Source organism: Vicugna pacos, chromosome X (genome assembly GCF_048564905.1).
Source record: "Vicugna pacos chromosome X, VicPac4, whole genome shotgun sequence".
NCBI lineage: Eukaryota > Metazoa > Chordata > Mammalia > Artiodactyla > Camelidae > Vicugna > Vicugna pacos.
Window position 1 is genome coordinate 80384645 of NC_133023.1, and position 24978 is coordinate 80409622.

The 24978-nt window shown below is 34.1% G+C and overlaps 1 protein-coding gene across 1 annotated transcript in view; it reads right to left on the minus strand.

The window, feature by feature from the left end:
• Positions 1 to 24978, minus strand: part of COL4A5 (collagen type IV alpha 5 chain) — a 188191-nt gene that overhangs the window by 24633 nt on the left and 138580 nt on the right. The window contains exons 31-40 of the mRNA XM_006215198.4: positions 23744 to 23911; positions 22821 to 22910; positions 22123 to 22272; positions 20644 to 20742; positions 19197 to 19286; positions 18662 to 18801; positions 4449 to 4575; positions 1568 to 1648; positions 823 to 921; positions 220 to 270 (exon numbers count right to left, since the gene is read on the minus strand). Of these exons, the coding sequence (XP_006215260.1) occupies positions 220 to 270; positions 823 to 921; positions 1568 to 1648; positions 4449 to 4575; positions 18662 to 18801; positions 19197 to 19286; positions 20644 to 20742; positions 22123 to 22272; positions 22821 to 22910; positions 23744 to 23911 (1095 nt within the window). The remainder of the gene's footprint in view (positions 1 to 219; positions 271 to 822; positions 922 to 1567; positions 1649 to 4448; positions 4576 to 18661; positions 18802 to 19196; positions 19287 to 20643; positions 20743 to 22122; positions 22273 to 22820; positions 22911 to 23743; positions 23912 to 24978) is intronic.

Sequence of the window (24978 nt, forward strand, 5' to 3'; positions counted from 1 at the left end):
TAGCTATACGTAAATTTTCCTAACAATGCATTTTTATAGTACAACTCCTTATACTAAGTGGCTAATTAGGAAATGCCTTAAGATGTAACTCTAGCTTTGAGTTGTCTGGGGTGGTATGTTCATTTTATAACAGTAAATGGTAGAGATGGAAAAATAAGTATATTAGAGAATATTATCTTTTTACAAACTGATTTAGTATTTCACTTTATTCAAGTTTACCAGAAAGTCCTGGGAGTCCAGGAGGTCCTGGGATTCCAAAGCCTGGTTGACCTGTCAGAGCATAAACCAAAAGACTCTCAAATAGATAATAATAATTGAAACAGAGACAAATAATTTGGGGATCATTTAGGTTTTTAGTAAGTGCTATAATGTATATTACATGAAACATAGAGTAGATTTCCCACACTGAACTACAGTTCTAGCATGAGAAAATCACACAAACATGTATTTTTGATGAGTGTTAAATATATCTTTATATACTCATATCAAATATGAATATATATATACAAATGGAATATAGATTGCATAGTGAAAGAAAGTTACCCAGAGGTAGCTGAAGAAAGCTGGGGAATTTCCTGACATGAAAAATTGGCCAAGAAAGGATATGGAGTTTTTCGTAAGAGGTAGGCAACTTGATCAATAAACGTGAGCTAATATTCTCAGGACAGAGTGGAAGAAGGTAATTAGGGAAGGAAAAGTGTGTGGTAGCTTAGATGGTAAGAAAGAAGATACAATTTCATCATGGGTAATAAAGGGCTAAAGTTAGAAAGTTAAAGTAGACAAAGGGGAAATCAGAAAAGAATAATGAAAAAAACATAGCACCTGGTTCACCCTTCTGTCCAGCTGGTCCAGGAATACCATCTTGACCTGGTTTGCCTTTTTCACCTGGAGGCCCTGGTGGCCCTGGACGACCTCCACCACCTAAAGAACAGAGTACAGCTGGTTATAGCTATCTTTCCAATCACTTTTTCTTCTATATTCCAAATTCTTTCCTTATCAGCTTCAAATAGTTCTATGTAAAAGACACCAAGTGTCTCTGGGACACTGCTTTAAATCATGGAGTCTTGTGAAAAAGAAGCATAAAAGAAATAAAGGATAATAAAAATAAGGAACTGCTTTATCATTCACTTAGTAACCCAAACATTTCAGCTTCTCATTTTAATCTACCTTTAGAATATACAAGAAAGTAACTGTGGGGATGGAGTGGGGATGGGGTGCATTATAGGCCTCATATGGGGCCAAGAGAAATGACTGGCTTTAGAAGGAAGTAAACAAACATAAGGCTACATCTTGCCATCCTAAAATATCAAAGCTATCTACTGTTATAGGATACTTGAAAATAACTCTCCTTGGATAAAGTGAGCCTGAAAAATAAGGTCTCACAATAATAATTTTAAGCAACTTTCATTAGGAGTTGTTCACTTTGTATAAGAAGTGGTGCTAAGTGAATGATCACCATGTTTCTTTGCTTTGAAAATGTTCACAGCTCCCAGAAATGATCTGACTTTCCCAAAATGAATAAAGCCTTAGTTCTAATGAACAGCAAACCCTTATGTTTCATGCTTACCTACAGGACCAGGTTCTCCTGGAAGGCCAGGGTTCCCAGGAGGACCATTAATACCTTTTGATCCAGGAAGGCCTGGGGTTCCTAGAGTAAAGAGCTCAATTTAATAATACAAGAAAAACTGCATTGCTTTGAGAGCTATAATTCAAATTTATAATTTAGAGTGTTAGCATAAAAACGGAGAAGAATAGAAAGAAAACCCCAAAAGATGCTGGTGTTTGCTGGATATTTTAAGAATAATTTTAAGTTTTAAATTGATTTATCCAGAGGCTGACATTACATATATTCATAATAAAAATTGCCACCATATTATACACTGGTAGAATTGGTACGATTCCATTGTACGGATATATCAAATTTTTCAAAATCCATTCATTTATTGTTTGACATTTGGGTTGTTGTTAGGTTTCAGCTATTATGAATACCTATTCTATTTATGGAAACCTGCTCTTCTTAGCCATTATGAGTAATGCTGTGATGGATATTTCTGCACTGGTATTTTTGTGGACATAAGTCAATTTATCTTGGGTAAATACTTAGATAGGAATGGAACTGCTGAGTCACAGAGTAGGAATATGTTGTGTTTTATAAAACAAACAGACAGACAAACAATATTTGGGAATTCCAGTTCTTCCAGATCCTTGTACAACATATGGTGATTCCAGTTGTTATAATAACAGTCATTCTGGTAGAAATGTACTATTACTTCACCATAGTTTAAATTTGCATTTCCCTGACAGCTATGATATCGATCACCTTTGCATGTACTTATTGGGCATCCATGTATCTTCTTTTTTGAAAAGCCTGTTCCAAGTTTTCCCCCACTTAAAAAATGGATTGTGTATCTTGTTATTATTGAGTTGTAGAAGTTCTTTATATATTCCAGATATCAGTCATTTGTCAGATATATGTTTAGCAAGTATTTTGTCCTAGTTGGTGGCTTTCCTATTCATTTTCTTAATGCTGTCTTTCGATGAGCAGAAGAAAAGAGTAACTCAGTTTCTTTAAAAGAAAAAAACAGAATGTGGAGCAATTGGACATCTCTATGAAAAAAAAGAACCTTGACCTCTACATCACACCATGGAACTATTTTTATTCGAGACATATCATAAACCTAAATACAAAAGCTTAAACATTAAAACTTACAGAAAAAAACAGAATATTTCCATAAACTTCAGTCAAATATTTCCTCAATAGGACACAAAAGGCACTAACTATGAAAGAAGAGTAAGGAATTGAACTTTATTAAAATTAACAACTTTGGTCATCACATGACAGCACTAAGAGAGTGAAAGGCAAATATGAGACAGAAAGAATCTATCTGTAATACACGTATCTGACAAAGGACTCATATTCAAAATATACAAAGGACCGCTCTGAATCAATAAGAAAAAAGGCAAACAAGTCATTGAATAAAAGCAGAAAAACTTGGTGCAGGCACTTCAAAAAGATGCTACCCAAATGGCCAATAAATATATGAAAAAGTGTTTAATGTTGTCATTCATTAATAAAATGTAAATTAAAACTTCACTGAGTTACCACTATGTAACCCACCAGAAGTGCTAAAATTAAAAAGACTGACAACACCAAGAGAGGTGAGGATATGGGCAACTAGATATTTCATGCCACAAAGTACTAACTACTATATGGTTACGGCAAGCCACCAGCACCCACCCATGGACATGCACACATTGCAGTTGGGACCATTAATTTATAAAACGACTGTGGAAAATTGGCACCATTTACTAAAGTCAAATGTATAGCTACCCTATGACTCAGTAATTCTACTATTAAGTTTTTGTATAAGAGAAATGAGTGCATATGTCTCCCAAAAGACATGTCAAAGAACGTTATTAGCATCTTTTTTCCTTAATTGTCCCAAACTGAAAATATCTCAAAAGTCCATCAAGAGGAGAAGGGGTAATTGATTACCGTGTATTTCTTCAATGGAATATTATAGAGCAATGATGAAAAAGAAACTGCTGACAGGATAGATTAATCTTACATACATAGTAATGACTAAAAGACACAAGGACATATACTGTATGATTCCATTTATATGAATTTCAAAAACAGGTAAAATTAATCGATGGTGATAGAAGTTATAGTAGTGGATACCTGGAGGAGGGGGGGATTCATTCACTGTGAAGGGCCATGGGCAAACTTTATGGGGTAAGATAACTGTTTTATATCTTGATATGCTTGATGGGTACATGGATATATATATATACATACATCGGTAAAAACTCATCAATATATTGTATATTTTACTGTATCTATGTTATACTTCAATAAAAAGGTTAAGGAAAATATAACCAAAGGCCCACTTCATACATACCACTGTGCAATCCAAAAAATAAATCAAAATAAATAAATACAAGTATAAATAGAGCAGTTACTATAACAATCGAGTTCAGGCTACCTACTTGACTATAGTGCTAAGTCTCTTTGCTTGCATGACTCACTCCTTCTCATTTGAATGAACTGTACAATTGTTCTACCAACAGCCACCCAATGTGTGCCAGAGTACAACATTCCTAGAGAATCAGCATCAGGTTAGGGCTTGGCAGTGTACATTATCACCTACAAAAATAGTAAGGCCTCTTCAGTGACTTGTGCCTAGCAGTCAAAGATTAAAAAATGCTCCACCAAACAGTGTCTCTGACCACAGGATATTGTGCTGCTGAGGTGGCAATACTCATTCTCATTGAATATAGAAATAAATTTGGGTAAAATGGTTAAAGAACTATTTCAAAATTATGTTGCTGGTCAGTATCTGATTGAGAAATAGAACAGAAGTCTGTCAGATAAGAAGTTGCTCGGTGGCATGGGTTAGAATAGATAAGGAAGGAGAGAATGAAGCATTTAAGAAAAGTAATATTACCAGGAAATCCAGGAAGGCCTGGTTGTCCTTTTGCTCCAGGAGCCCCTGGTAATCCAGGCAAACCAGGATCTCCCATAGAACCTTTGATACCAGGGTTCCCTGGGTATCCGGGCAGACCAGGTTCACCCTAAAAACATGAATAAAAAGATAAAACTGAAGTCTCTACATGACTTAGATTGTATAACAACATAATATTTATAGAGCTTTTACTATATGTCAGACACTCTGCTAAGTGCTTTACATAAATTGCTTCATTTAATCATCACAACAGCTCTTTGAGTTAAGCTTTATCATCTCCATTTATAAATGAGAAAACTGAATCTTGGAGAACTCAAGTGCCTAAGGTTTCTACTAAGTAGCAAAACTGGGATTTGAACTAAGGTTTGTCAGACTCCAGAACTATTCCCACGATATGCAGATTATTATTCTCATTAATCCTTAACAACCCTATAAGAAAGATACTATTATTAGCCCCATTTTACAGTTTGCAGCTAATAAGTGGTGAAATCTGGATTGGGGTCCAGACAGTTTGATTTCAGAACCTGTGAATATCATCCCTAGTATGCTACAACAAAATTCATTACTTCCAATAAGTATGCCAAACAATAACTACAGTACATTTTATTGTAAAAGATAAATTTCATCTTAACATGAAGAAGTCTATCAGTTCTTCAGGAGACATCTCAAATCCCACTTCCTCCATGAAGAATTCCAGGACAAAGAGAATTAACCCTAAACATTTAGGGTAGGTTCTTATTCCATCATCTCTATAACGGTTGCACATATGCATGTCTTGACTCTACACTGAAAACTTCTTTGGGGTCAGAGACAATGCATATATAACCATTTTTGCTCAATGAACACTTGCATTGTTTTCTTCTAGTGGAGCCTTAGCAGAATTCATACCCACTTTCACAATTAAACCAAAATTTTCCCAATAACAATGAGAACATATGCCATAACTCTAAGTCTACCAGTGTTCACTGCTCTGCCCATGACGACAGTGACCTCTCCAACAAAGTGTCAGTGCTCAGCATCACCTACTAAATACTTACTTCCTTGTTCATTTAGTGCTTACGCTTGTCTAGGTGAATAAGATCATCTATTTGTGACTTAAGAGTTACTGCATTTGCAGGAAAAACTTCTTAACCCAATGATTTTTCTCCTTACATCCCATTAAAAAAAAAACAAGACTCTTAGGCTGGGAATATATATATTTTTGTCTGAACCTTTATAAATCAAACATCTAGCACATTTTTATAAACATAATAGGTATACAATTAGATTTTGGATTGAACCAGTTTCATCTTAGGTATTTACACAGAAAAGACTTGAATAAACTATCGTAATTCTTGTTATTCATGAATCAATGACATTTATATATGAAAATTGGAAAACAAGAAGACAATTTCAATATTCTGCACATGGTAAATCTGAAAGGCAGTTGACAAATTTCTGATTATTCATAATAAAGTATGTTAAATTCTACAAATAATTCCAATCTATAATTTCAACCAGCACTTGTTCCCTAATACAGTTCTTCTTACCACCCTGTGGCCTTCCTTCTTCAAACCAAGTAACTTATAAAAAGAAAGTAAAAAAAAGTGTATATATTTCACTAGGGCTTATGAAAAGCACTAAAATTTGCTAGTTCAAGTTTCAGTTAAGCTTTTATTACTCATATACTTGCAGAAAAAACAATGGGCTTCAAAAAAGGTAAGCAAGATGAAATGAAAAAGATAGTACTCAGAAAATCAACAAATTGGCCAAGAATCCTGTAAATCACTCTGAGAAAGGAAAAGTCTAGTCTACATTTTTAGCAAAAGCTGGACATGACTTGAATACGCTTAAACCACAAATATCTATGTTTATTCTAATGTCTAGCTTTGATATAATTCTTTTTTTAAACTTAGATATAATTGACATATAACATTATACCAGCTTCAGGTGTACAAAATAATGATACAGTATTTGTATATACTGTGAAATGATCACCACAGTAATTCTAGTTAACATGCATCACCATACATAGCTGTAACACTTTTTGTTCTTGTGATGAAAAGTTTTAAGCAATTTTCAATATACAATACAGTATTATTAACTATATTCACCATGCTATATATTACATCCCCTGATTTACTTATTTTATTACTAGAAGTTTGTACTTTTTAACCCCCTTCCCATTTCACCCCATGCCCCACTCCTGCTTCCGGCAAAAACCAATTTGTTCTCTGTACCCACAAGCTCGGTCTTTGTTTGTTTTTTGTTTTTATTTTTAGATTCCACAAATAAATGAGATCATATGTTATTTATCTTTCTCTGTTGGACTTGTTTCACTTAGCATAATGCTCCCAAGGTCCATCTATATTGTCACAAATGGCAAGATTTCATTCTTTTTTATGACTGAGCGATATTTCATTGTATGTATATAAGTATGTATGTATATATGTGTGTGTGTGTGTGTGTGTGTGTGTGTGTATGTATGTATGTATGTATATATTTTCATTCTTTATCCATACATGCATTAATGGACATTTTGGTTGCTTCCTTATCTTGGCAATTGAAAATAATGCTGCAACAAACATGGGAGTGCAAGTATCTTTTCAAGTTAGTGTTTTCATTTCCTTTGGATAAATACCCAGAAATGGGAATCGTTGGATCATATGGTAGTTCAATTTTTAATTTTTGGAGGAACCTGGATACTGTTCTCCATAATGGCTGCACCAATTTACATTCCCACCATCAGTGTGTAAGGGTTCCCTTTCTCCACATCTTTGCCAATACTTGTTATTGTCTTTTGGATAATAGCCATTCTAACAGGTGTGATGCGATATCTCATTATGATTTTGATTTGCGTTTCCCTCATGACTAGTGATGTTGAGCACCGTTTCATGTACCCGTTGGCCATTTGTATGTCTTTTTTGGGAAAATGTATATTCAGATTCTCTGCTCATTTTAAAATTAGATTTCATGGGTTTTTTCTTTGTTTTACTGTCGAGTTGTATGAGTTCTTTATACATTTTAGATATTAACCCCAATCAGATATATGATTTGCAAATATTTTCTCCCATTCAGTAGGTTATTTTTCATTTTGTTGGTTACCGTTGCTCTGCAGATGTAGTCCCACTCATTTATTTTTGCTTTTTTTGCCTTTGCTTTGGTGTCCAATTAAAAAACCCACTGCCAAGACCAATGTCAAAGAGCTTATCACCTGTGTTTTCTTCTAGGAGTTTTATAGTCTCGGGTCTTATGCTCAAATCTTTGACCCATTTTGAGTTGATTTTTGTATATGGTGTAAGACAGTGGTCTAGTTTCATTCTTTTGTGTGTGGCTGTCCAATTTTCCCAACACTATTTATTGAAGATACTGTCCCTTCTCCCACTGTATATTTTTGGCTTCTTTGTCATAAATTGACTATACTTACTTAGATTTATTTCTGGGATGTCTATTCTTTTCCTTGATCTATGTGTCTGTTTTTATGCCAATACCATAACATTTTGATTTGATTACTATAGCTTTGTATTATAGTTTGAAATCATGGAGTGTAATGGCTCCAGCTTTGTTCTTCTTTCTATTGCTTTAGCTATTTGTGGTCTTTTATGGTTCCATACAACTTTTAGGATTGTATGTTCTATTTTGTGAAAAAATGACATTGGAATTTTATAGGAAATGCATCAAATCTGTAGATTGCTCTGCATAGTATGGACATTTAAGCACTATTAATTCTTCCAATTGATGAGCATGGAAAATATTTCCTTTTACTTGCGTCTTCTTCAATTTTTTTCATTGGTGTATTACAGTTTTCAGTGTACGGGTTCCCAGTGTACAGTGTACTTCTTTTGTTAATTTATTTCCAGGTGTTTTAATCTTTTTGATGCAATTGTAAGTGAAATTGTTTCCTTAAATTTTCTTTCTGCTACTTCATTATTAGTGTATAGAAAAACAACAGATTTTTTGAATATTGATTTGGCAAACTACAAACTGACTGGATTTGTTTATTAGTTCTAACAGCTTTTTTGTGTGCTCTTCAGGGTTTTTTAATATATATGTCATTTGCAAATAGTGACAGTTTTACTTCTTCTTTTCCTATTTGATTGCTTTTTATTTTTATTGTTTTGATCTGGCTAGGACTGCCAATGCTATGTTGAATAAAAGTGGTGAGGGTGGGCATCCCTGCTTGTTCCAAATCTTAGAGGAAAAGCTTTCAGCTTTTCACCATTAAGTGTGATGTTAGCTGTGGGTTTGCCATATACGGTTTTTATTATCTTGAGGTATGTTCCCTCTATATCCACTTTGTTGAGAGTTTTTATCATATGCGGATGTTGAATTTTGTCAAAGGCTTTTCTGCATCTATTGTGATGACCGTATGATTTTTATCCTTCATTCTGTTAATGTGGTGGATCATATTGTTTGATCTGCAGATGTTGAACCATCCTTGCACCTCTAGAATAAATTCCCCTTGATCATGATACATAATCCGTTTTATGTTATCGCTGAGTTTGGTTTGCTAATATATTATTGAGGACTTTTGCACCTATGTTTATCATGATAATGGCCTGCAATTTTGTTTTCTTGTGGCATGCTTGTCTGGTTTTGGTATCTGGGTTTAATACTGGCCTTGTAAAATGAATTTGGAAGTATTCCTTTGTCTTCGATTTTTTAGAAAAGTGTGAGAAGGATTGGTATTAATTCTTCTTTAAATGTTAGGTAGAACTCACCAGTGAAGCTGTCTGGTTCTAGATTCTTTCTTTGGAACTTTACTATAACTCTGAAAACGGAATACATCATCCCTAACGAGTCAAATTTAACATTATGAAACTACCTAACAAATATAGTAACACTGTTAAGACTTGAATGCTTTTTAACAATGATGAAAATAGGTCTTCTTTCAAGGTCACTGTGTTGTATAACAGGCAGTTCATGTAGAAATAGGAGTCAATTTTATCTCTTTTTTTACTGTTAAAATTCAAATTGATAATCCAAGAGTATTTGGATCATAGTCATTCTCTACTATCTCTTAGTAACAGCATCTTTGCTTCCATTCCATGATATAACCTAAGACACAAAATAAAATATCAGGCTTGCCTCACTATACAGAATGGAAGACAAAAAGTTGGTGAAAAAGCTAATACTATTTGTTATTATGTTCTATTATAAAGCAGCAGAAGTATTGCCAATGGGGGGAAAAAAACAGAACAATGAGTTTAAAATATTTGGTGAGAAAGGGTAAAACCACACCCTACTTCATGGCAAGAAGAATAATACAACAGTAGCCCAATCAGTTGAAAGTTGTGGTTCCCACATAATAATTTTTTTTTACAGTTCAACTTATATTTGAAGATTAAAGACACCATGCACCAAGCCATACATAGGTTCTTCTTTAGCTGGGAAACATTAACAGTAGGGAAATTAAAGAGTGGATGCAGAGATACTCCTACTTAACATTTTACTAAATGATATAGAAAAGGGAGTATAAAATAAGATTTTTAAGTCTGCATGCTACTTAGCTCTCCTAGGTAGTGAAATTTTAAGCTAACAGGGGCAAACTGGTAAAAAATGGCTCAAAGTTGCCTGAGCATGCCAAAAAGCAATACATGGGATACAGTGAGTACATCTAAGGTGAAGAATTTAGAGAAAAATAGGAACAAAGTTTATGGTATCCTTCACCACCAAAGGAAGGAATAATGATAGCAAATTGTTTCAAACATCAGACAATATAGCCCAAAGTGGCAATAAAATAGTAGGTGTAGTGCTAGTAACTATGTGACACAAAATTACATGTGTTCAAAATTAAATGTGAGGAAAAGAATAGCACCCATTTGTTCATCAAATTTCACTGTGGTTTTGATTTGCATTTCCCTAATGATTAGTGATGTTGAGTGTCGGTTCATGTGCATGTTGACCATCTGTATACACAAAGTCCCTGACATATCATGGTTTAACCTCATGATAGTGCAAAAGCAAAACACATTCAGTGGAAACTATGCTTCACATTTTGAATTTTGATCTTTTCCTAGGCTAGCTACATGCAGTATAATACTCTCTTGTGGTGCTAGGCAGCAGTAGTCTATGCAGCTCTCAGTCAGCCATAGGATCATGAGGGTAACAACCAACACACTTAACCACCATTCTATATTCAACCATTCTGTTTTCCACTTACAGCATAGTATTCAATAGATTACATGAGATATTCAACACTTTATTATAAAATAGGCTTTGTGTTAGATGATTTCGCCCAATATAGTGTTCTGAGCATGTTTAAGGTAGTTTAGGCTAAGCTATGATATTTGTTAGGTTAGGTGTATTAAATACATTTTTGACTTACATTATTTTCAACTTATGATGGGTTTGTCAGGACATAACCCTATCCTAAGTTGAGGAAGATCTGTGTCTTCCTTGAAGACAGGTCTAACCCAAGCCCTTTGCCTATCACTGAATTGTGTTGTAAGGTTTTTTTGTTGTTGAATTGTAGGAGTTCTTATATATTCTGGATATTAATCCCTTATCAGATATGACTTGCAAATATTTTCTCCTATTCCTTGGTTTGTTTTCTCACTCTGTTGATAGTATCACTGGATGCACAGAAAATTTCACTTTTTATGTAGTTCAATTTCTCTATATGTTCTTTTGTTGTCTGTGTTTTTGCTATCATATCCAAGAAATCACTGCCAAATCTAATGTCATGAAGGTTTCCCCTCATGTTTTCTTCTACGAGTTTTTTAGTTTTCAGGTCTTTTATTTACATCTTTAATCCATTTTGAGTTAATTTTTATATATGGTGTAAGAAAAGGGTCTAACTCCATTATTTTGCATGTGGGCATCCAGTTTCCCAAACATCATTTGTTGAAGAGACTGTACTTTTCCCACTGAGCGGTCTTGGCACACTTGTTAAACATTATTTGACCATATTTATAGGGATTCATTTCTGGGCTCTCTTTTCTTTTGGTTTATTTATCTAGCTTTAGGACAGCACCACACTGTTTTAATTGTTATATCTTTGTAATATAGTTTGGAAGAAAAAATTGTGATGCCTCAGCTTTGTTCTTCTTTTTCAAAAAAAAAAACAAAAGGTTTTTTTTTTCTTGACTGTTTGGGATCCCTTGAGGTTCCACGTGATTTTTAGGATAAATTTTTTTTTATATCTGAAAAAAATGCCATTAGAATTTTGATAGGACCTGTCTTGAATCTGTAGATCATTTTGGGTATGAACATCTCAACAACATTAAGTCTTCTGATCCATGAACATAAGATATCTTTCCATTTATTTGTCTTTTTAATTACTTCAGCAGTGTTTTATAGTTTTTAGTGTATAAGTCTTTAATCTTGGTTTGATTTATTCCTAAGTATTTTATTCTTTTTGATACTATTGTAAATGGAAATGTCTTATTAATTTTCTTTTAGGATTATTCACTGTTAGTGTACAAAAACCAACTGATTCTGGTATGTTGATTTTTTATCTTGCAACTTTGCCAAATTTGTTTATTGGTTTTTAGCTAATTAGATTTTTATGTGGAATCTGTACAGTTTTCTACATACATGACTATGTCACCTATGAACAGAGATAATTTTACTTTCTCCATTCTGATTTTGATGCATTTTATTTCTTTTTCTTGTATAATTCCTCTGGCTAGCATTTCCAGTACTGGGTTTAATAAAAGTGGCCAGAATGTGCATCTTTGTTTTCTCCTGATCTTAGAGAAAAGACTGCTTTTTACCACTCAGTATATTAGTTGTGGGCTTTTCACATATGGACTTTATTATGTTCAGGTAGTGTCCTTCTATTACTAGTTTGTTGAGTTTTTTTTTAATCATGAAATGGTGTTGAATTTTTTCAAATGCTTTTTCTGCTTAAATTGTGACAATCATGTGGGTTTTTCCTTTCATTCTGTTACTGTGATGTATACAATAGTGATTTTTGTATGTTAAACCACCTTTGAATTCCAGGAATAAATCTCACTTGATCATGGTGTACGAGTATTTTGTTAAGAACTTTTACATCAATATGCATAACAGATATTGGTCTATAGTTTTCTAATCTTACAATCTTTGCCTGTCACTGGAATCAGGGTAATGCTGGTGTTCCCTCATCTTCAATTTTTTAGAAGCACTTGACAATGATTGGTATCAATTCTTTTTGAAATGTGTTGAAGAATTCAGCAGTGAAGGCATCTGGTCCTGGGCTTTGCTTGTTGGGAGGTCTTTATATTACTTTTATTATACAGTCTCCTTAGTAGCTATAGGTCTATTCAGAAAATCTATTCTTTATGACTCTGTATTGTGTGTATCTAGGAATTTGTCCATTTCAAAGTTATCCAATTTGTTGGTACACTTGTTCATAGTACTCTCATAATCCTTATTTTTGTAAACGTGGTGGTAATGCCTCCTCCTTTATTTCATATTTTAGCTATTTGAGTCTTCTCTCTTTCTTTTGGCCAACCTAGCTAAAGGTTTTTCAATTTTGTTCATCTTTTCAAAGAACCAACTCTTGGTTTTATTGATTTTCTCTATTGTTTTTATTCTCTATTGTATGTATATGTTTTAATCTTTATTATTTTCTTCCTTCTGCCACCTCTGGGTTGATTTTGTTCCTTTTCTAGTTTCTGAAGGTGTAAAGTTAAATTGCTGATTTAGGATCCTTCTTCTTCAATGTAAGCATTTACATTATAAATTTCCTTCTTAGCATTGCTTTTGTTGGATCCTATAAGATTCTGTATGCTGTGTTTTCTTTTTGCTGGTCTCTAGATATTTTCTAATTTCTTTTGTGATCTCATTTTTGTCCCACTGGTTGTTTAAGATTATCTTCTTTAATTTGTACATAATTGTGAATTTTCCAGTTTTTCTTCTGCTGTTGATTTCTAGTTTACATTCTATTGTAATTGGAATAAATACTTTGTATGGTTCCAATATTTTAAAATTTATTAAGACTTATTTTGTGGCGTAACATATGATATTTTCTGAAGAATGTTTCTTGTGCACTTGAAAAAATGGATCCTCTGCTGTTGTAGGATGGAATGATCTGTGTAGGTCTGTCAGGCCCAATGGATTCTGCTCATTTAAAAGTTGGTTTATTTGGTTTCTTATTGAATTTTAAGAGCTTATTAATATATTCTGAATATGAATCTCTTTTCTGATATATAATTTGCAAATATTTTCTCCCTTCCCATGGGCTGTCTTTTCACTGTCTTGAAGCTATCATTTGCAGCACAAAATATTAATGTAGTTCAGTATTTTTCCTTTGGTTGTTTGTGCTTTTGGTGTCATATCTAAGAAATTATTAACCTAACCCAAGGTCATGAAGATATATCATGTTTTCTTTTAAGATTTTCTGCTTCTCAATTTCAGCAAAATAGTAATCTGGAATTATGGTAGGGATTGTTTTGAATCGTAGTATGATTAGATTTTAAGAAAGATCAATGGAGGTTAGAAACATTATGCCACATTAAAAGAATGTTATAGATTCATATAGTTCTGCAGTCATCAAATTTAAGAGTTATAGAAATCTTAGATACCATCTAGTCCAGCTCTCAGAGACACATTCTATATATAGAGTGCTTTATAATTTACAAAGTGTTCTTTTAATCCAATTGAAGCCTCAAAACAACTCTGTACAATAGGTGGGATAATTCTTTTTATTTACTGATGAAGATACAAAAGAATTAAGTGAATTACAAGGTCATGTAGACAGATTCAGGACTCAAACTTCTGCCTATTGATTCCCTGTCCAGAGCTGTCAATGTACCATATTAATTATGCTTTTTGACTAACAAGGACACTCTCTCATAAATTGTGTCATTTGTAAACCAAACTACCATCTGACCTTTTACCACTATCCTTATTTCTTAACAACTCATTAATTACACAATTTTTTTTCATGTATGACATCCCCCAATCATACTATTATATTTCCTGAAACTTTTATTCTACTCTTCTTTTATAATTATAGGCAGGCACTTCTCATATTGCATAGTACTATGGGACTATAAAAATGAAAATGCAAGATGAAACCATGTAAAGGGAGCTTCAACATCAATGGGAAAAATATGATTATTCCATGACCTTTAAAAGTTTTTCTCAAAACACTAAAATCCCTCTTCATATCAGTTATACATGTATAAAGTCATATGTTGATCATTTTGCCTTCACTAGCTTTCTTGGCTGCACATCTAAAGTCTCTCAAATGGTGGCACTGTCAACATTCCTAGAGTTGACTATTTTGTCTCTAATTCCATTTACATTAGATTTAAAATTTCGTTTCCAGTGTTAACATTTCATTTTTTAAAACTGAACTTTCATCATCGTTGGTCAATTTTCTCTGTTAAATTTCAAGTTAGTTTATCAATAAGAGACAGAGGCAACACAACTACATGCTTTGCTGTCAAAGCATGATGGGAACAACAGATTCACAGTGACTAATCACTAACAGAATTTGATAGAAGTGAAATGATTGTTCACTGATCATGATGCACAGCAGTTATTAACACAGCGGCTTATGAACTGAAGAGCTAATATGTCATGGTAACTTATGTTTGAACCATGTTGTAGTGGACTGATGTTATTTCACTACATTGTGGTAACAAATTTATGCATATCAGAACTGTGCAAAGCAAGGACTGCCTGTGCCTACTAGAACTGAGAGATACAAATCTTATTTTTAAAATATATCACCATTTTAAGATAAAGTAATACCATCTCAAAGAAACAACAGGATACTTCAAATACATGATTTCCTGGTTTTATCAGCTCTGCAAGTGTCCAAATTTTGTGTGGAATTTGTTTATTGAAATATTCTTGTAGGCTGCATAGACAAACTAAAAGTTAGCTTCTCGCTTCAAGAGGTGAATATACTGTGGACATTGCCCAATTGAAACATGTTTTTCTGCTGCTATTCATCACCATTTCAGAGATGAGTTATTATGGTTCCATTATATGAATGTTAAAATTCACTCAGTCTAGAAAAAAATATGTATGAAGAAATTTAGAAAATTAAAAAAATGGAATTTCAAATCAATGAGTAAAAATGAGGCTTATAACAAATGGATTTGGGTTATTTGGATAATTTACTTGGAAAAAATATAGTTTGTCACCTCACATAACATACAGAAAAAGTCAGATGGATTAAAGATGTAAATATAAAGAACAAAATCATGAAAGTACTGGAATAAAATACAAGGACTCTTTTCATAATCTTAGGATACAGAGATCTTCATAACAATCAGACAACTATGCTCCTGATCTTTTCTGTCATATCTGCTTCTCCCCAACATCTGCCCTATCTCAGTATATAGCAACTCCATTCTTGCAGTTGCTCAGGATAAAAACTTTTAGAGTCCCCTTTGACATCTCCTTCTCTCATATTCCATAGGCAAATCTCGCTGCCCTGACCTGGAAAATATATTCAGATTCTGACAGTTTCTTATCACTTACACTGCCATCACCCTGATCTAAGGCATCTAAGTCTGTATTATTTAAGTAGTGCCATAACTGGTCTTACTATTTTCACCATTATTCCTTTATGGTCTATTTCCAAAATGAGAGCTGTGTTTTTTTTTTAATTAAAGTATAATCATGTCACTCCTTCCAGTCACTCCTCATTTCACTCAAGAGTAAAAGCTCTTACTGTGATCTACAAGGCCCTAGATAATCCATCCTCCATTACCAATCTGATCTCTTCTCCTACTCAGTTTCACCTCAATACTTGGCTTAATCCATACTAGCCTCATTTATGTTTCTCAAACATGTCAAGAGTCCCACCTTGGAGTCTCTGAATCACTGCCTGAGGCCACGTGATCAACTGTTATCAGAGAAGCTTTTCATTACTAGCCTATTTCAAAATGTAACAATTCTCAACAATTCTTACCCCCAAGCCTTCCTTTACTTTTGCTATACCTTCTAACATACTATAAACTTATTTATTTTGTTTATTTTGTTCATTGACTAGCTGTAAGCTCCATGCAGGCAGTGAATTTGTTTTGTTCATGCTCTATTTCCAGCACCTAAAATAGTACCTGGCACATTGTACATACTGAATATATATTTTTTGAATAAATGGATGAATGAATGAGTACAACATTCACTTTTGTCAAAATGTTAAACTTCTACGTGATGAAATGCACAGTAAACACTGTCACAAGACAAACAGCAGACTTGGAGAACCTGTTTGCAACATATATAAGAGACAGTAGATGCATCTTCACTGTTTATAATGTATTTCTACAAATCAATTGGAAAGATATAACCAAATCCCTTAACAAACGAGGCAAAGAGTATAAACAGACAATTTGCAGAGACATACATATAATATCTTTACTTTGAATCAGGAAAATTCAAATTTAAACAATGATACACTATTTTTTATCCTTAGGTTGAAAAAATTAGAAAGATTGATAATACCCAATATTCATAAAATGAGGAAAAACTAGAAAATTTATTTTACTGATCAAGAGAGTATCAGGGAGTAGAGCTATTTAATTAGGAAAATTTGCCAGTAACTATCAATATTAAGAAGGCATATAGGGTGGGGGAGAGAATAGCTCACAGTGGTAGAGAGCATGCCTAGCATGCACAAGGTCCTGGGTTCAATCCCCAGTACCTCCTCTACAAATAAACAAAAAAACCTAATTACCTACCCCCACCAAAAAAAAAAAAAAAAAAAAAGAGCGAGCGAGAGAAAGAAGGCATATATATGGTGGGTTCCAGCAACTCTACTCAGAATTTATTCTATGGCAACATTTACCAAATAATCTTAAGATATGTATGTAAGATACAGATAAGAATACTCAGTGCAACATATGTTTGTAATCATGAAATTACAAAAACAACTTCAGTACTCATAATAGGTTAAATTATTTATGGTTAACCCACACAAAAAATACTATGAAATTATGAAAAAGAATGAGGCATATATTTATAGGCTAATAAAGAAAGTTTGCTAAAATTTACTAAGTTATGACTGCTAGGTCCAGAGCAGATATATTCTATGACTACATGTGCACAATCTGTAGAAAACTCAAAATTCTGCGTGTGTATATACACATATACAGAGAGATAGATAAATAGTAGATAGACAGATAGATATAAAGAGAGAAAGAGAGAGAGAAAAAAATACATGAGGGATTCAAATTTACACACCAACTATTAAAAGTGGATCTCTATGGGGAAGGGAATGGAATAAATAACACATGTTTTAAAGGAGATTTTCACTTTTACCCTTGATATGTCTGTGTTATTATTTTCAATAAAATATGTATTCATGTCTTACTGATAAAATTAAAATAGAATAGAAAAATCAAGATTCATTTCAATAAACTTTACACTGTCAATCTGCAAATAATATGCAGAAACTTCTCTTGATTACTTCTTATAATAAGTTGATTGGGCAATCAAACTATAGTCTTTTCGTATACTATTAAAAAGAAATTATCCTTAAAATATTATTCACTAAATTCTTATCTCAGTAGAAATTTTCACTAATTCCACAGAAGTTGAGCAACACAATTCCTTTCCTAATACTCTCAAAGGGTTTGTGTTGAGACTCAATGATTAAACAATGCTATAAGACAAACAATTCACTGGGAGAGAATATTTGCAACATACATAATAGACAATGGATGCATCTCTGCTAGTTATAAAATACTTCAACAAATCAATATGAATTATTACCTTTTACATGGAGTTCAGCAGTTGTCAAATATTCGTGAGTTCAATGATTCTAAAACAAGATCTAAATTTGGTTGCTTGAGAAACACCACCAAAGTTTTCACATTAACTATGGGCATAGAGGGATATGTAAAACTGTTTTCAGAGAAGTACCTCAGATATGCAGTTAAGAATACTGCTGCACATTCATTAATTTATAAATTCCTTTGCTTTGAAATCTCTTCAAATTAGTTAATAATATTAGGACAAAGACCAATAACTCCATCACCAAAAAGGAAAAGAATAGCAAAACTAGGTAGAAATATGCCTTTGGTTTACTGAAATTTACTCAGAGGTTAAGATAGAGGGAAAATGAAGAAATCAGAAAGATTTTCCCCCTTTTTTGGACTGGCTGCAAACCCTAAAACATATCTCCTTATAATATAAAAGAAAAGGAATCAATTTCTTGCCCAGAATATACCGTGACATTCTATAGTTTGTTTAATGACGAATTAGAAATGAGCACAGTATTAAAGAAAAATCTCATCTGCTCGGGCATATACCTAGAGTAGCATTACCTTTGGGCCAGGAAGACCTGGAAGACCAATGCCTGAAATACCAGGATCACCTTTTTCTCCTTTTTGTCCAGGTAATCCCGGGGAGCCAGGTTGTCCAGGAACTCCAGGAGGTCCAGGAGACCCTTTTGCACCCTGGGGGCCTATTAAAAACATGTAACATGCAATATTTTACAAAATATTCTTTGTGGAATATATATGATGCATATGAGCAAGCAAAAAGATTTTTAAAAAGAACTCTGCAAATCCTGATTTTACATAATAATGAGCTTTACAACCAGGATTATATAAAAGCTTGTTTTTTAAGGAAGTTTAAGTGAAAAAGGGTACAGCTGGAGACAAAAATAAGTCTGTGTATTCTTTCTAAAGTTCTGTCTTTTAATTCTCACTTCAAATATTTGTGCAATGAGAGAGTTCTACCCAATGACTGCCTTAGATATTGTCTCCATTTGATTTTATCAACACTTTGTTGATAACAAAGATAGTGAACCATCTTCTATTAATGGAACTAAATATTTGGGAGATTTTCAGCACTCACCTGGAAAACCCATATCACCTATGCTCCCTTTAAGTCCAGGAGGTCCTGTAAGTCCTGGCTTCCCAGGGAGACCAGGGTCACCCTTAGGACCTAGAAAAGTCAAATTGGTAAAATTAAGGCAAGTCAGCAATATTGGTGTTTCCTAGTTTCCTGGAATGACTTGTAATTAAAATGCAACCATTGGATTGGATAGATCAGATCTTACTATATTAAGTTCCAAAGATCTTAGGCAAGAGTTACCTAAGAAATCTCCTTAGGAAAACATTACAATATAATCATGGTAATAGAAGTCTCCTAATAAAAATTATCTTAAAAATGCAAAATTTCAACAGGATACCTTGTTTCTTGCCCTAAAACAATCTCAGTCAGCTGAAGTCTTATTTGTTGTATGTGTACCTTACTATATTTATCATAGATAAATCCAATATAATGAGACTCTTTTAAAAAGATTCAGAAGTGGCTTTCCCATGTAGAGCCTGACAATGCGAGACCAGGAAGAGACAAGTGGTAATCTGTCAGGATATACCCTCAGTACACTAGGCCAGAGACAGATAAGGGTTGATCGAGAGATACTGGATTATTCACTCCTGTTAGTCATGGCTGTTGTGTTTACACATTCTTCCCAAAGCTTAGGTGTTTGAGCTCTGTTGTGTTACCAAGTTACTTTCCAAGGACCACAACGTTGCCTTAAATATTATTTTCTTGTATTTTTTTTCTTTCACACTGACTTCTACCTTGGGGAAGATAATGCAGAATATGTGAAGGATAGAAAAGGAGAGAATTTCTCTTTCCAACTACATCAAGGTAATGTAGTAGAGAGTCCAGAGCAGAATAACTGATCTAAGGGGCTATTATTAAGATGGAGACAAGCTGCTCTTTATTCCTTAGCGACCCAACTAAAAGAAAATGGCTTAAGAAGCAGCAAGAAAATTTTATTAGAAATAAGAAAAATACCATATTGACTGTAAGAGTGATTAATGCTATAACAGATTACCAAGGTAGGTTGTGGAATTTTCATCATTGGTTTTAAAAATAGAATTGGCAGCCATTTGTCTTACATGGTTTAATGACTGACTAGTCTGAAGACAAAGAACTGAAAAAGGTGAATTCTTTAGGCTCCTATAAGATAACCGTCTTATTTATACATATGTTGCAATGTATATAAATAAAACACAGCACCTTACTTGGATGAACTTGTTTCTGTGTACGCACTGCTGTCACAAAAAGAAGAAACTAAGCAAAGCAAAATATTCTACAGATCTTGTCTGTTGACACTTGGCCTGAATGGCAACATTTTTGCTTAAAGGAAAGCTCAGTCTCAGCAGCTACCCAAGCATTGTGCCATGACCAGATCTAAAATACCATCACACATGATAAATGCATAATTACTTTGTTTCAGGGTTCAGGACTGGCCATCCAACTGCTACACATAGTCTATCATATTTACCTGATGGTCCTGGTAATCCAGGTTGTCCACTCAGGCCAGGTTGCCCTGGGTCACCAGGCAAACCCTGGTAACCTTTTGGTCCTGAAATTCCAGGAATACCTTTCAAGGATGAGTATAAGAAAGACAAGTTAGGCTGGTATCATTAATCCATTAAATAAATTTGACAAAGCAAGGTACCCCATGAAATATGAGTGAAATACAGGAACCAGTGATATTCTGATATAGTCTGAACCAATAGCACTCTACTCACTGAAATCCCCCACTTTCCATTTAGCTACTGTTAAGAAATTCAGAGCACTCAATAATTAAGTCACTTTCCTTTTTGGGTCTCAGTTTCTTACACTGTGAAATGAAGGAATTGGGGCAGATTATCTCCAACCTATTTCTTAGATTCTACAACTATCTTTGATAACCCTATACTAGAGGCAAATACACTTTAGTGCCTCTATTTTGAGGAGGCATAATGAAAAGAGAAGAGAAGCCTCGCAAGAAGTAAGTCAAGAAAGATATCTCATTTTAACAATAAAAAAAAAAATAGGTGGCCTTGCCTCTTCCATGACCTTTCAAAACTGCAGTAATGTCTTAAAACTCTTTCTTTTTGAGGAGAAATCCCACCAAGTCCTGCTCACAGGGAAACATAACATCTGTGTACACACACCTGCACATATGGACTTACAACAGTAATGGTTACAACACAAAGAGAGCCACAAACTTTACTACAATCTGCAAATAAACATAGCTAGTTTTAAATTTCTATGTTGTTTAAAAAGCTATTCTGTATAGATTGGATTCTAAGTGCTTTATTTGCTGATTTGTGCTTATTCATATTTTCTGAAGTTTTGTTATGAATATGTTGTACTTCTTTTTTAAAAAAGAACTTTTTATTTTAAAAATCAATGTTATATTTCATATCTTATTTGTTTCTAATAAAATAACTATAACACAGTTGTTCCCTAGACCTACTTTCAGTGACTTCTCCCAGGACTGAGCTTGACTGTTTATAGTCTAATAGACTATATAAGGTAGAATAACAAGGAACTGTACTTAAAAGCCATGCATGCTATGGATATTAAGACACTATAGGGCAATTATGTACCACTCATCCCCATCTGGTTTCAAGGGGAGAAGAGTTTAAAGGACCAGCAAATTTCCCAAACACAGAAATGTTTTCCAAATAATTCTGGCTATATATTCTTTTTCTCTGGACCACATCCTATACTACTTTCTGGAAGGCCTGAAAGTGACTATTTTAAAATCTCATCATTTATGACAGGTAAACAACAACAAAGAAACTTCTCGAAGAGAAGTTGATCAGTGAAACAGTACAAATCAGTGAAAATTAATTACTAAAACTTGATGTACCTAAATTAAATTTGCCCCTTGTCGGTGAATCCTGGATTACAAGTCACTTTTCATGCTGTTAAAAATTAAACTTCAGATATACTGGGAAATTCATTTATAAATAATGCATTCACTCACCTGGTAGGCCAGGGTCCCCTTTCTCTCCCTTTGAGCCCAGCAGATCTGGATCCATTGGTCCAGGAGGACCTGGAAGGCCAGGTTCTCCTTTACTACCTTTTTCTCCTGCAGGGCCAGGAAGTCCTGGCTGACCCTGCAAACCATCATCACCTAAAACCAACATGTGGGGGGAAGACACAGCAGATCAGATTCATCCAGCCAGGATTAACGCGTATAAAGATTATTCATATGTTATATAGTTGGGTAGGCCACTGACCATCAAAAACACTTGTGCACCATATTTACTTTCTACGAATAACTTGAATTCACACACACTTTTACATTCAAATAATAATCCCTGTTTCTTCTGGGATTCTTTGACAAATATAATTGACTGGAAAAAATCAAAATCTGATCCCTATATTTTGTTATTTTGAGCTAAGCATTTACCATGTTTCATGGTATTCAAACTAAGCATGCCACCAAACTGAAAACAGAACCTATTTAAATGTCATGTTGCATAGAAACAAAATACAAGTAAGTGTTGCTCATTTTTAAAAATTTATTTATTTATTTATTTATTTCACCTTTACTCTGGTATGGTTCCCGTACAAGTGTTGCTCATTTTAAAGCAGTCAAATAAAAATATTTTGTATTGACATAAAGCAATATTTAATTTTCTCTCTTTCATGCATCTGTCAGCAAACCCTGAATATTACCTTTGAGACCAGGAATACCACTCCTGCCAGGAATTCCCAAAGGTCCTGGTGGTCCTGGAGGTCCCATCACACCCATTTCACCTTTGGCACCTTTGAAGAATATCAATAAGCAACTTTTACCTTTCCTTGATCTTGGAAAGATAAAAGATAAGTTTTAAGATGTCAACTGGAAAACTATTGAGAGTTGGTGGGAAGGCACTACGTTTTAGCCCTTTCCAACTACTGTAACCTTAGTGACCACTATTGCCTATTTCCCTGTGGTAGTTAATCTCTAAAGATGACCCCCAAATGAACCATACTTCCCAGTTCACACAGCCTTGTGTAGTCTTCTCCCCTTGAATCCAGGAGGACTCCATGCCTCACCCTTGACTAAGTAACACTGTATGATCCCCAAGGCTAGTTCATAAGTCTTGCAGCCTCCACCTTTGGCTCTTGGAACACTCACTTTTGGTTTGGGGGATTCTCTCTTTTGGAAGCCAGCTGCCCTGGAAGGAGAACCACTACCCTGACACTACCATAATGTGAGGAGCCAAAGCCATGTGAAGAGGCACTATGGATAATGAGATACCATGTGAAGAGGCCAAGGAACAGTCAGGTGTCAAAGAAGTGCTATGTTGGAAGTAGATCCTTCACCCACAACCACTCCAGCTGGTGCCATGTGGATCAGAGATAAACGACCCTGTAAAGCCATCCCCTAATTCCTGACCCTTAAATTCTTGAGCAAAATAAAAAAGTTGATTTAAATTTTGAGGTCATTTGTTACACACAATGCAAATAGCAAAATGGGTTTCCTGCAATCAAAGACATTTGACATTTTTTTCCTTAAAGGATAGTGTCAATACAGAAAAGTACAAGAGAATAATATACCAGTCATACTAGTTTTAATTTCCTGAATCCGAAACCAGAAAGACAAAACAAATTACCTGGAAAGCCAGAGGCACCTGCTTTTCCTGGGAGCCCCGGTGGTCCTGGAGGTCCCATAGGACCTGGTGCTCCAGGGATCCCTGGACTGCCTCTCTCACCAGGAGGTCCTGGAACATCAAATCCAGGAGGCCCTGGATCCCCCTTCTCTCCTGGTATTCCATGCAAGCCTAGTTAATATAAATCATTATTAACAAGTATTGAAGCAGTTTTAAGAGATGAATCTGTTTATTTTTCTAGCAAACAAGTGATAGAATACTATATATAACAAATCCAACAGTGAGTTAGAGATACTCTTGGCATCATGTACAAAAAACAATCTAACAATAAAAATGTTAGGATTTTTCAGCGTATTTCTCTAAGAAAGTGCTTCTGAAATTATTTCAGGTGAAAGACCAATCTTTTCTTAATCCCTGGTCCATCATGGACTATATTTTTATTATAAAATACAATAAAAATTACTAGAAAACTAAAATAAAAAACTGAAGACATACAAAATACAATCTTACCTTTTGGTTATTATATTTAACAAGTTACACTGTGAAATTGCTTTAAAAGTTTCTAACTGCTTACTCTCAATTTCTTCTAATTTCAATGCAGAGTGATAAAAAACAGTTTGTGATTCAACATTAATCCATTGACCCCACTCGGATTTGCTAAAAGGTATGATGAATTACTGGGATATATTTCTATAATCCATAGAAGATTAATTACTGAATAAGTCAATTACATGGGCCCTTTTGACTTTATTTTTGCTTTGTTTTACATGTTGTTTTAATAATATATTACCATTAGCTTTTGTTATTAACTTTCGTTTGTCAGTAATCCAGCCAGGATTTTACAGAAAAAAGTATGACATTGCAAAAATATTCAGCCTTATTAAATTTTTATAAGACTGCAATACTCCAAAAATCGGGTGGTTAAAAAAGAAGGTTTAGTGAAAAGAATTATATTACAAACATGGCACAAGTTCCCACTCCAATACTTATCAGCTACGTGACTTAGTGAGTCACTCAATGTTGTTGGTTCTCATTTGTTAAATAGGGATACACTTTAACTGACTGGAAGTTAAGGGATGAAACAGGTGACTATTCTAAGCATCCCTTCAACAATAAGACCTAGTTTTATTGTTGAAGATTCACAGGCTATTATTTTTATAAGAGAGCAAGATGCTGGTATTTTAAGATTTGTTTGATAGCATATATTAGCATGTCCTTAAACTGATAAAATTCACTTT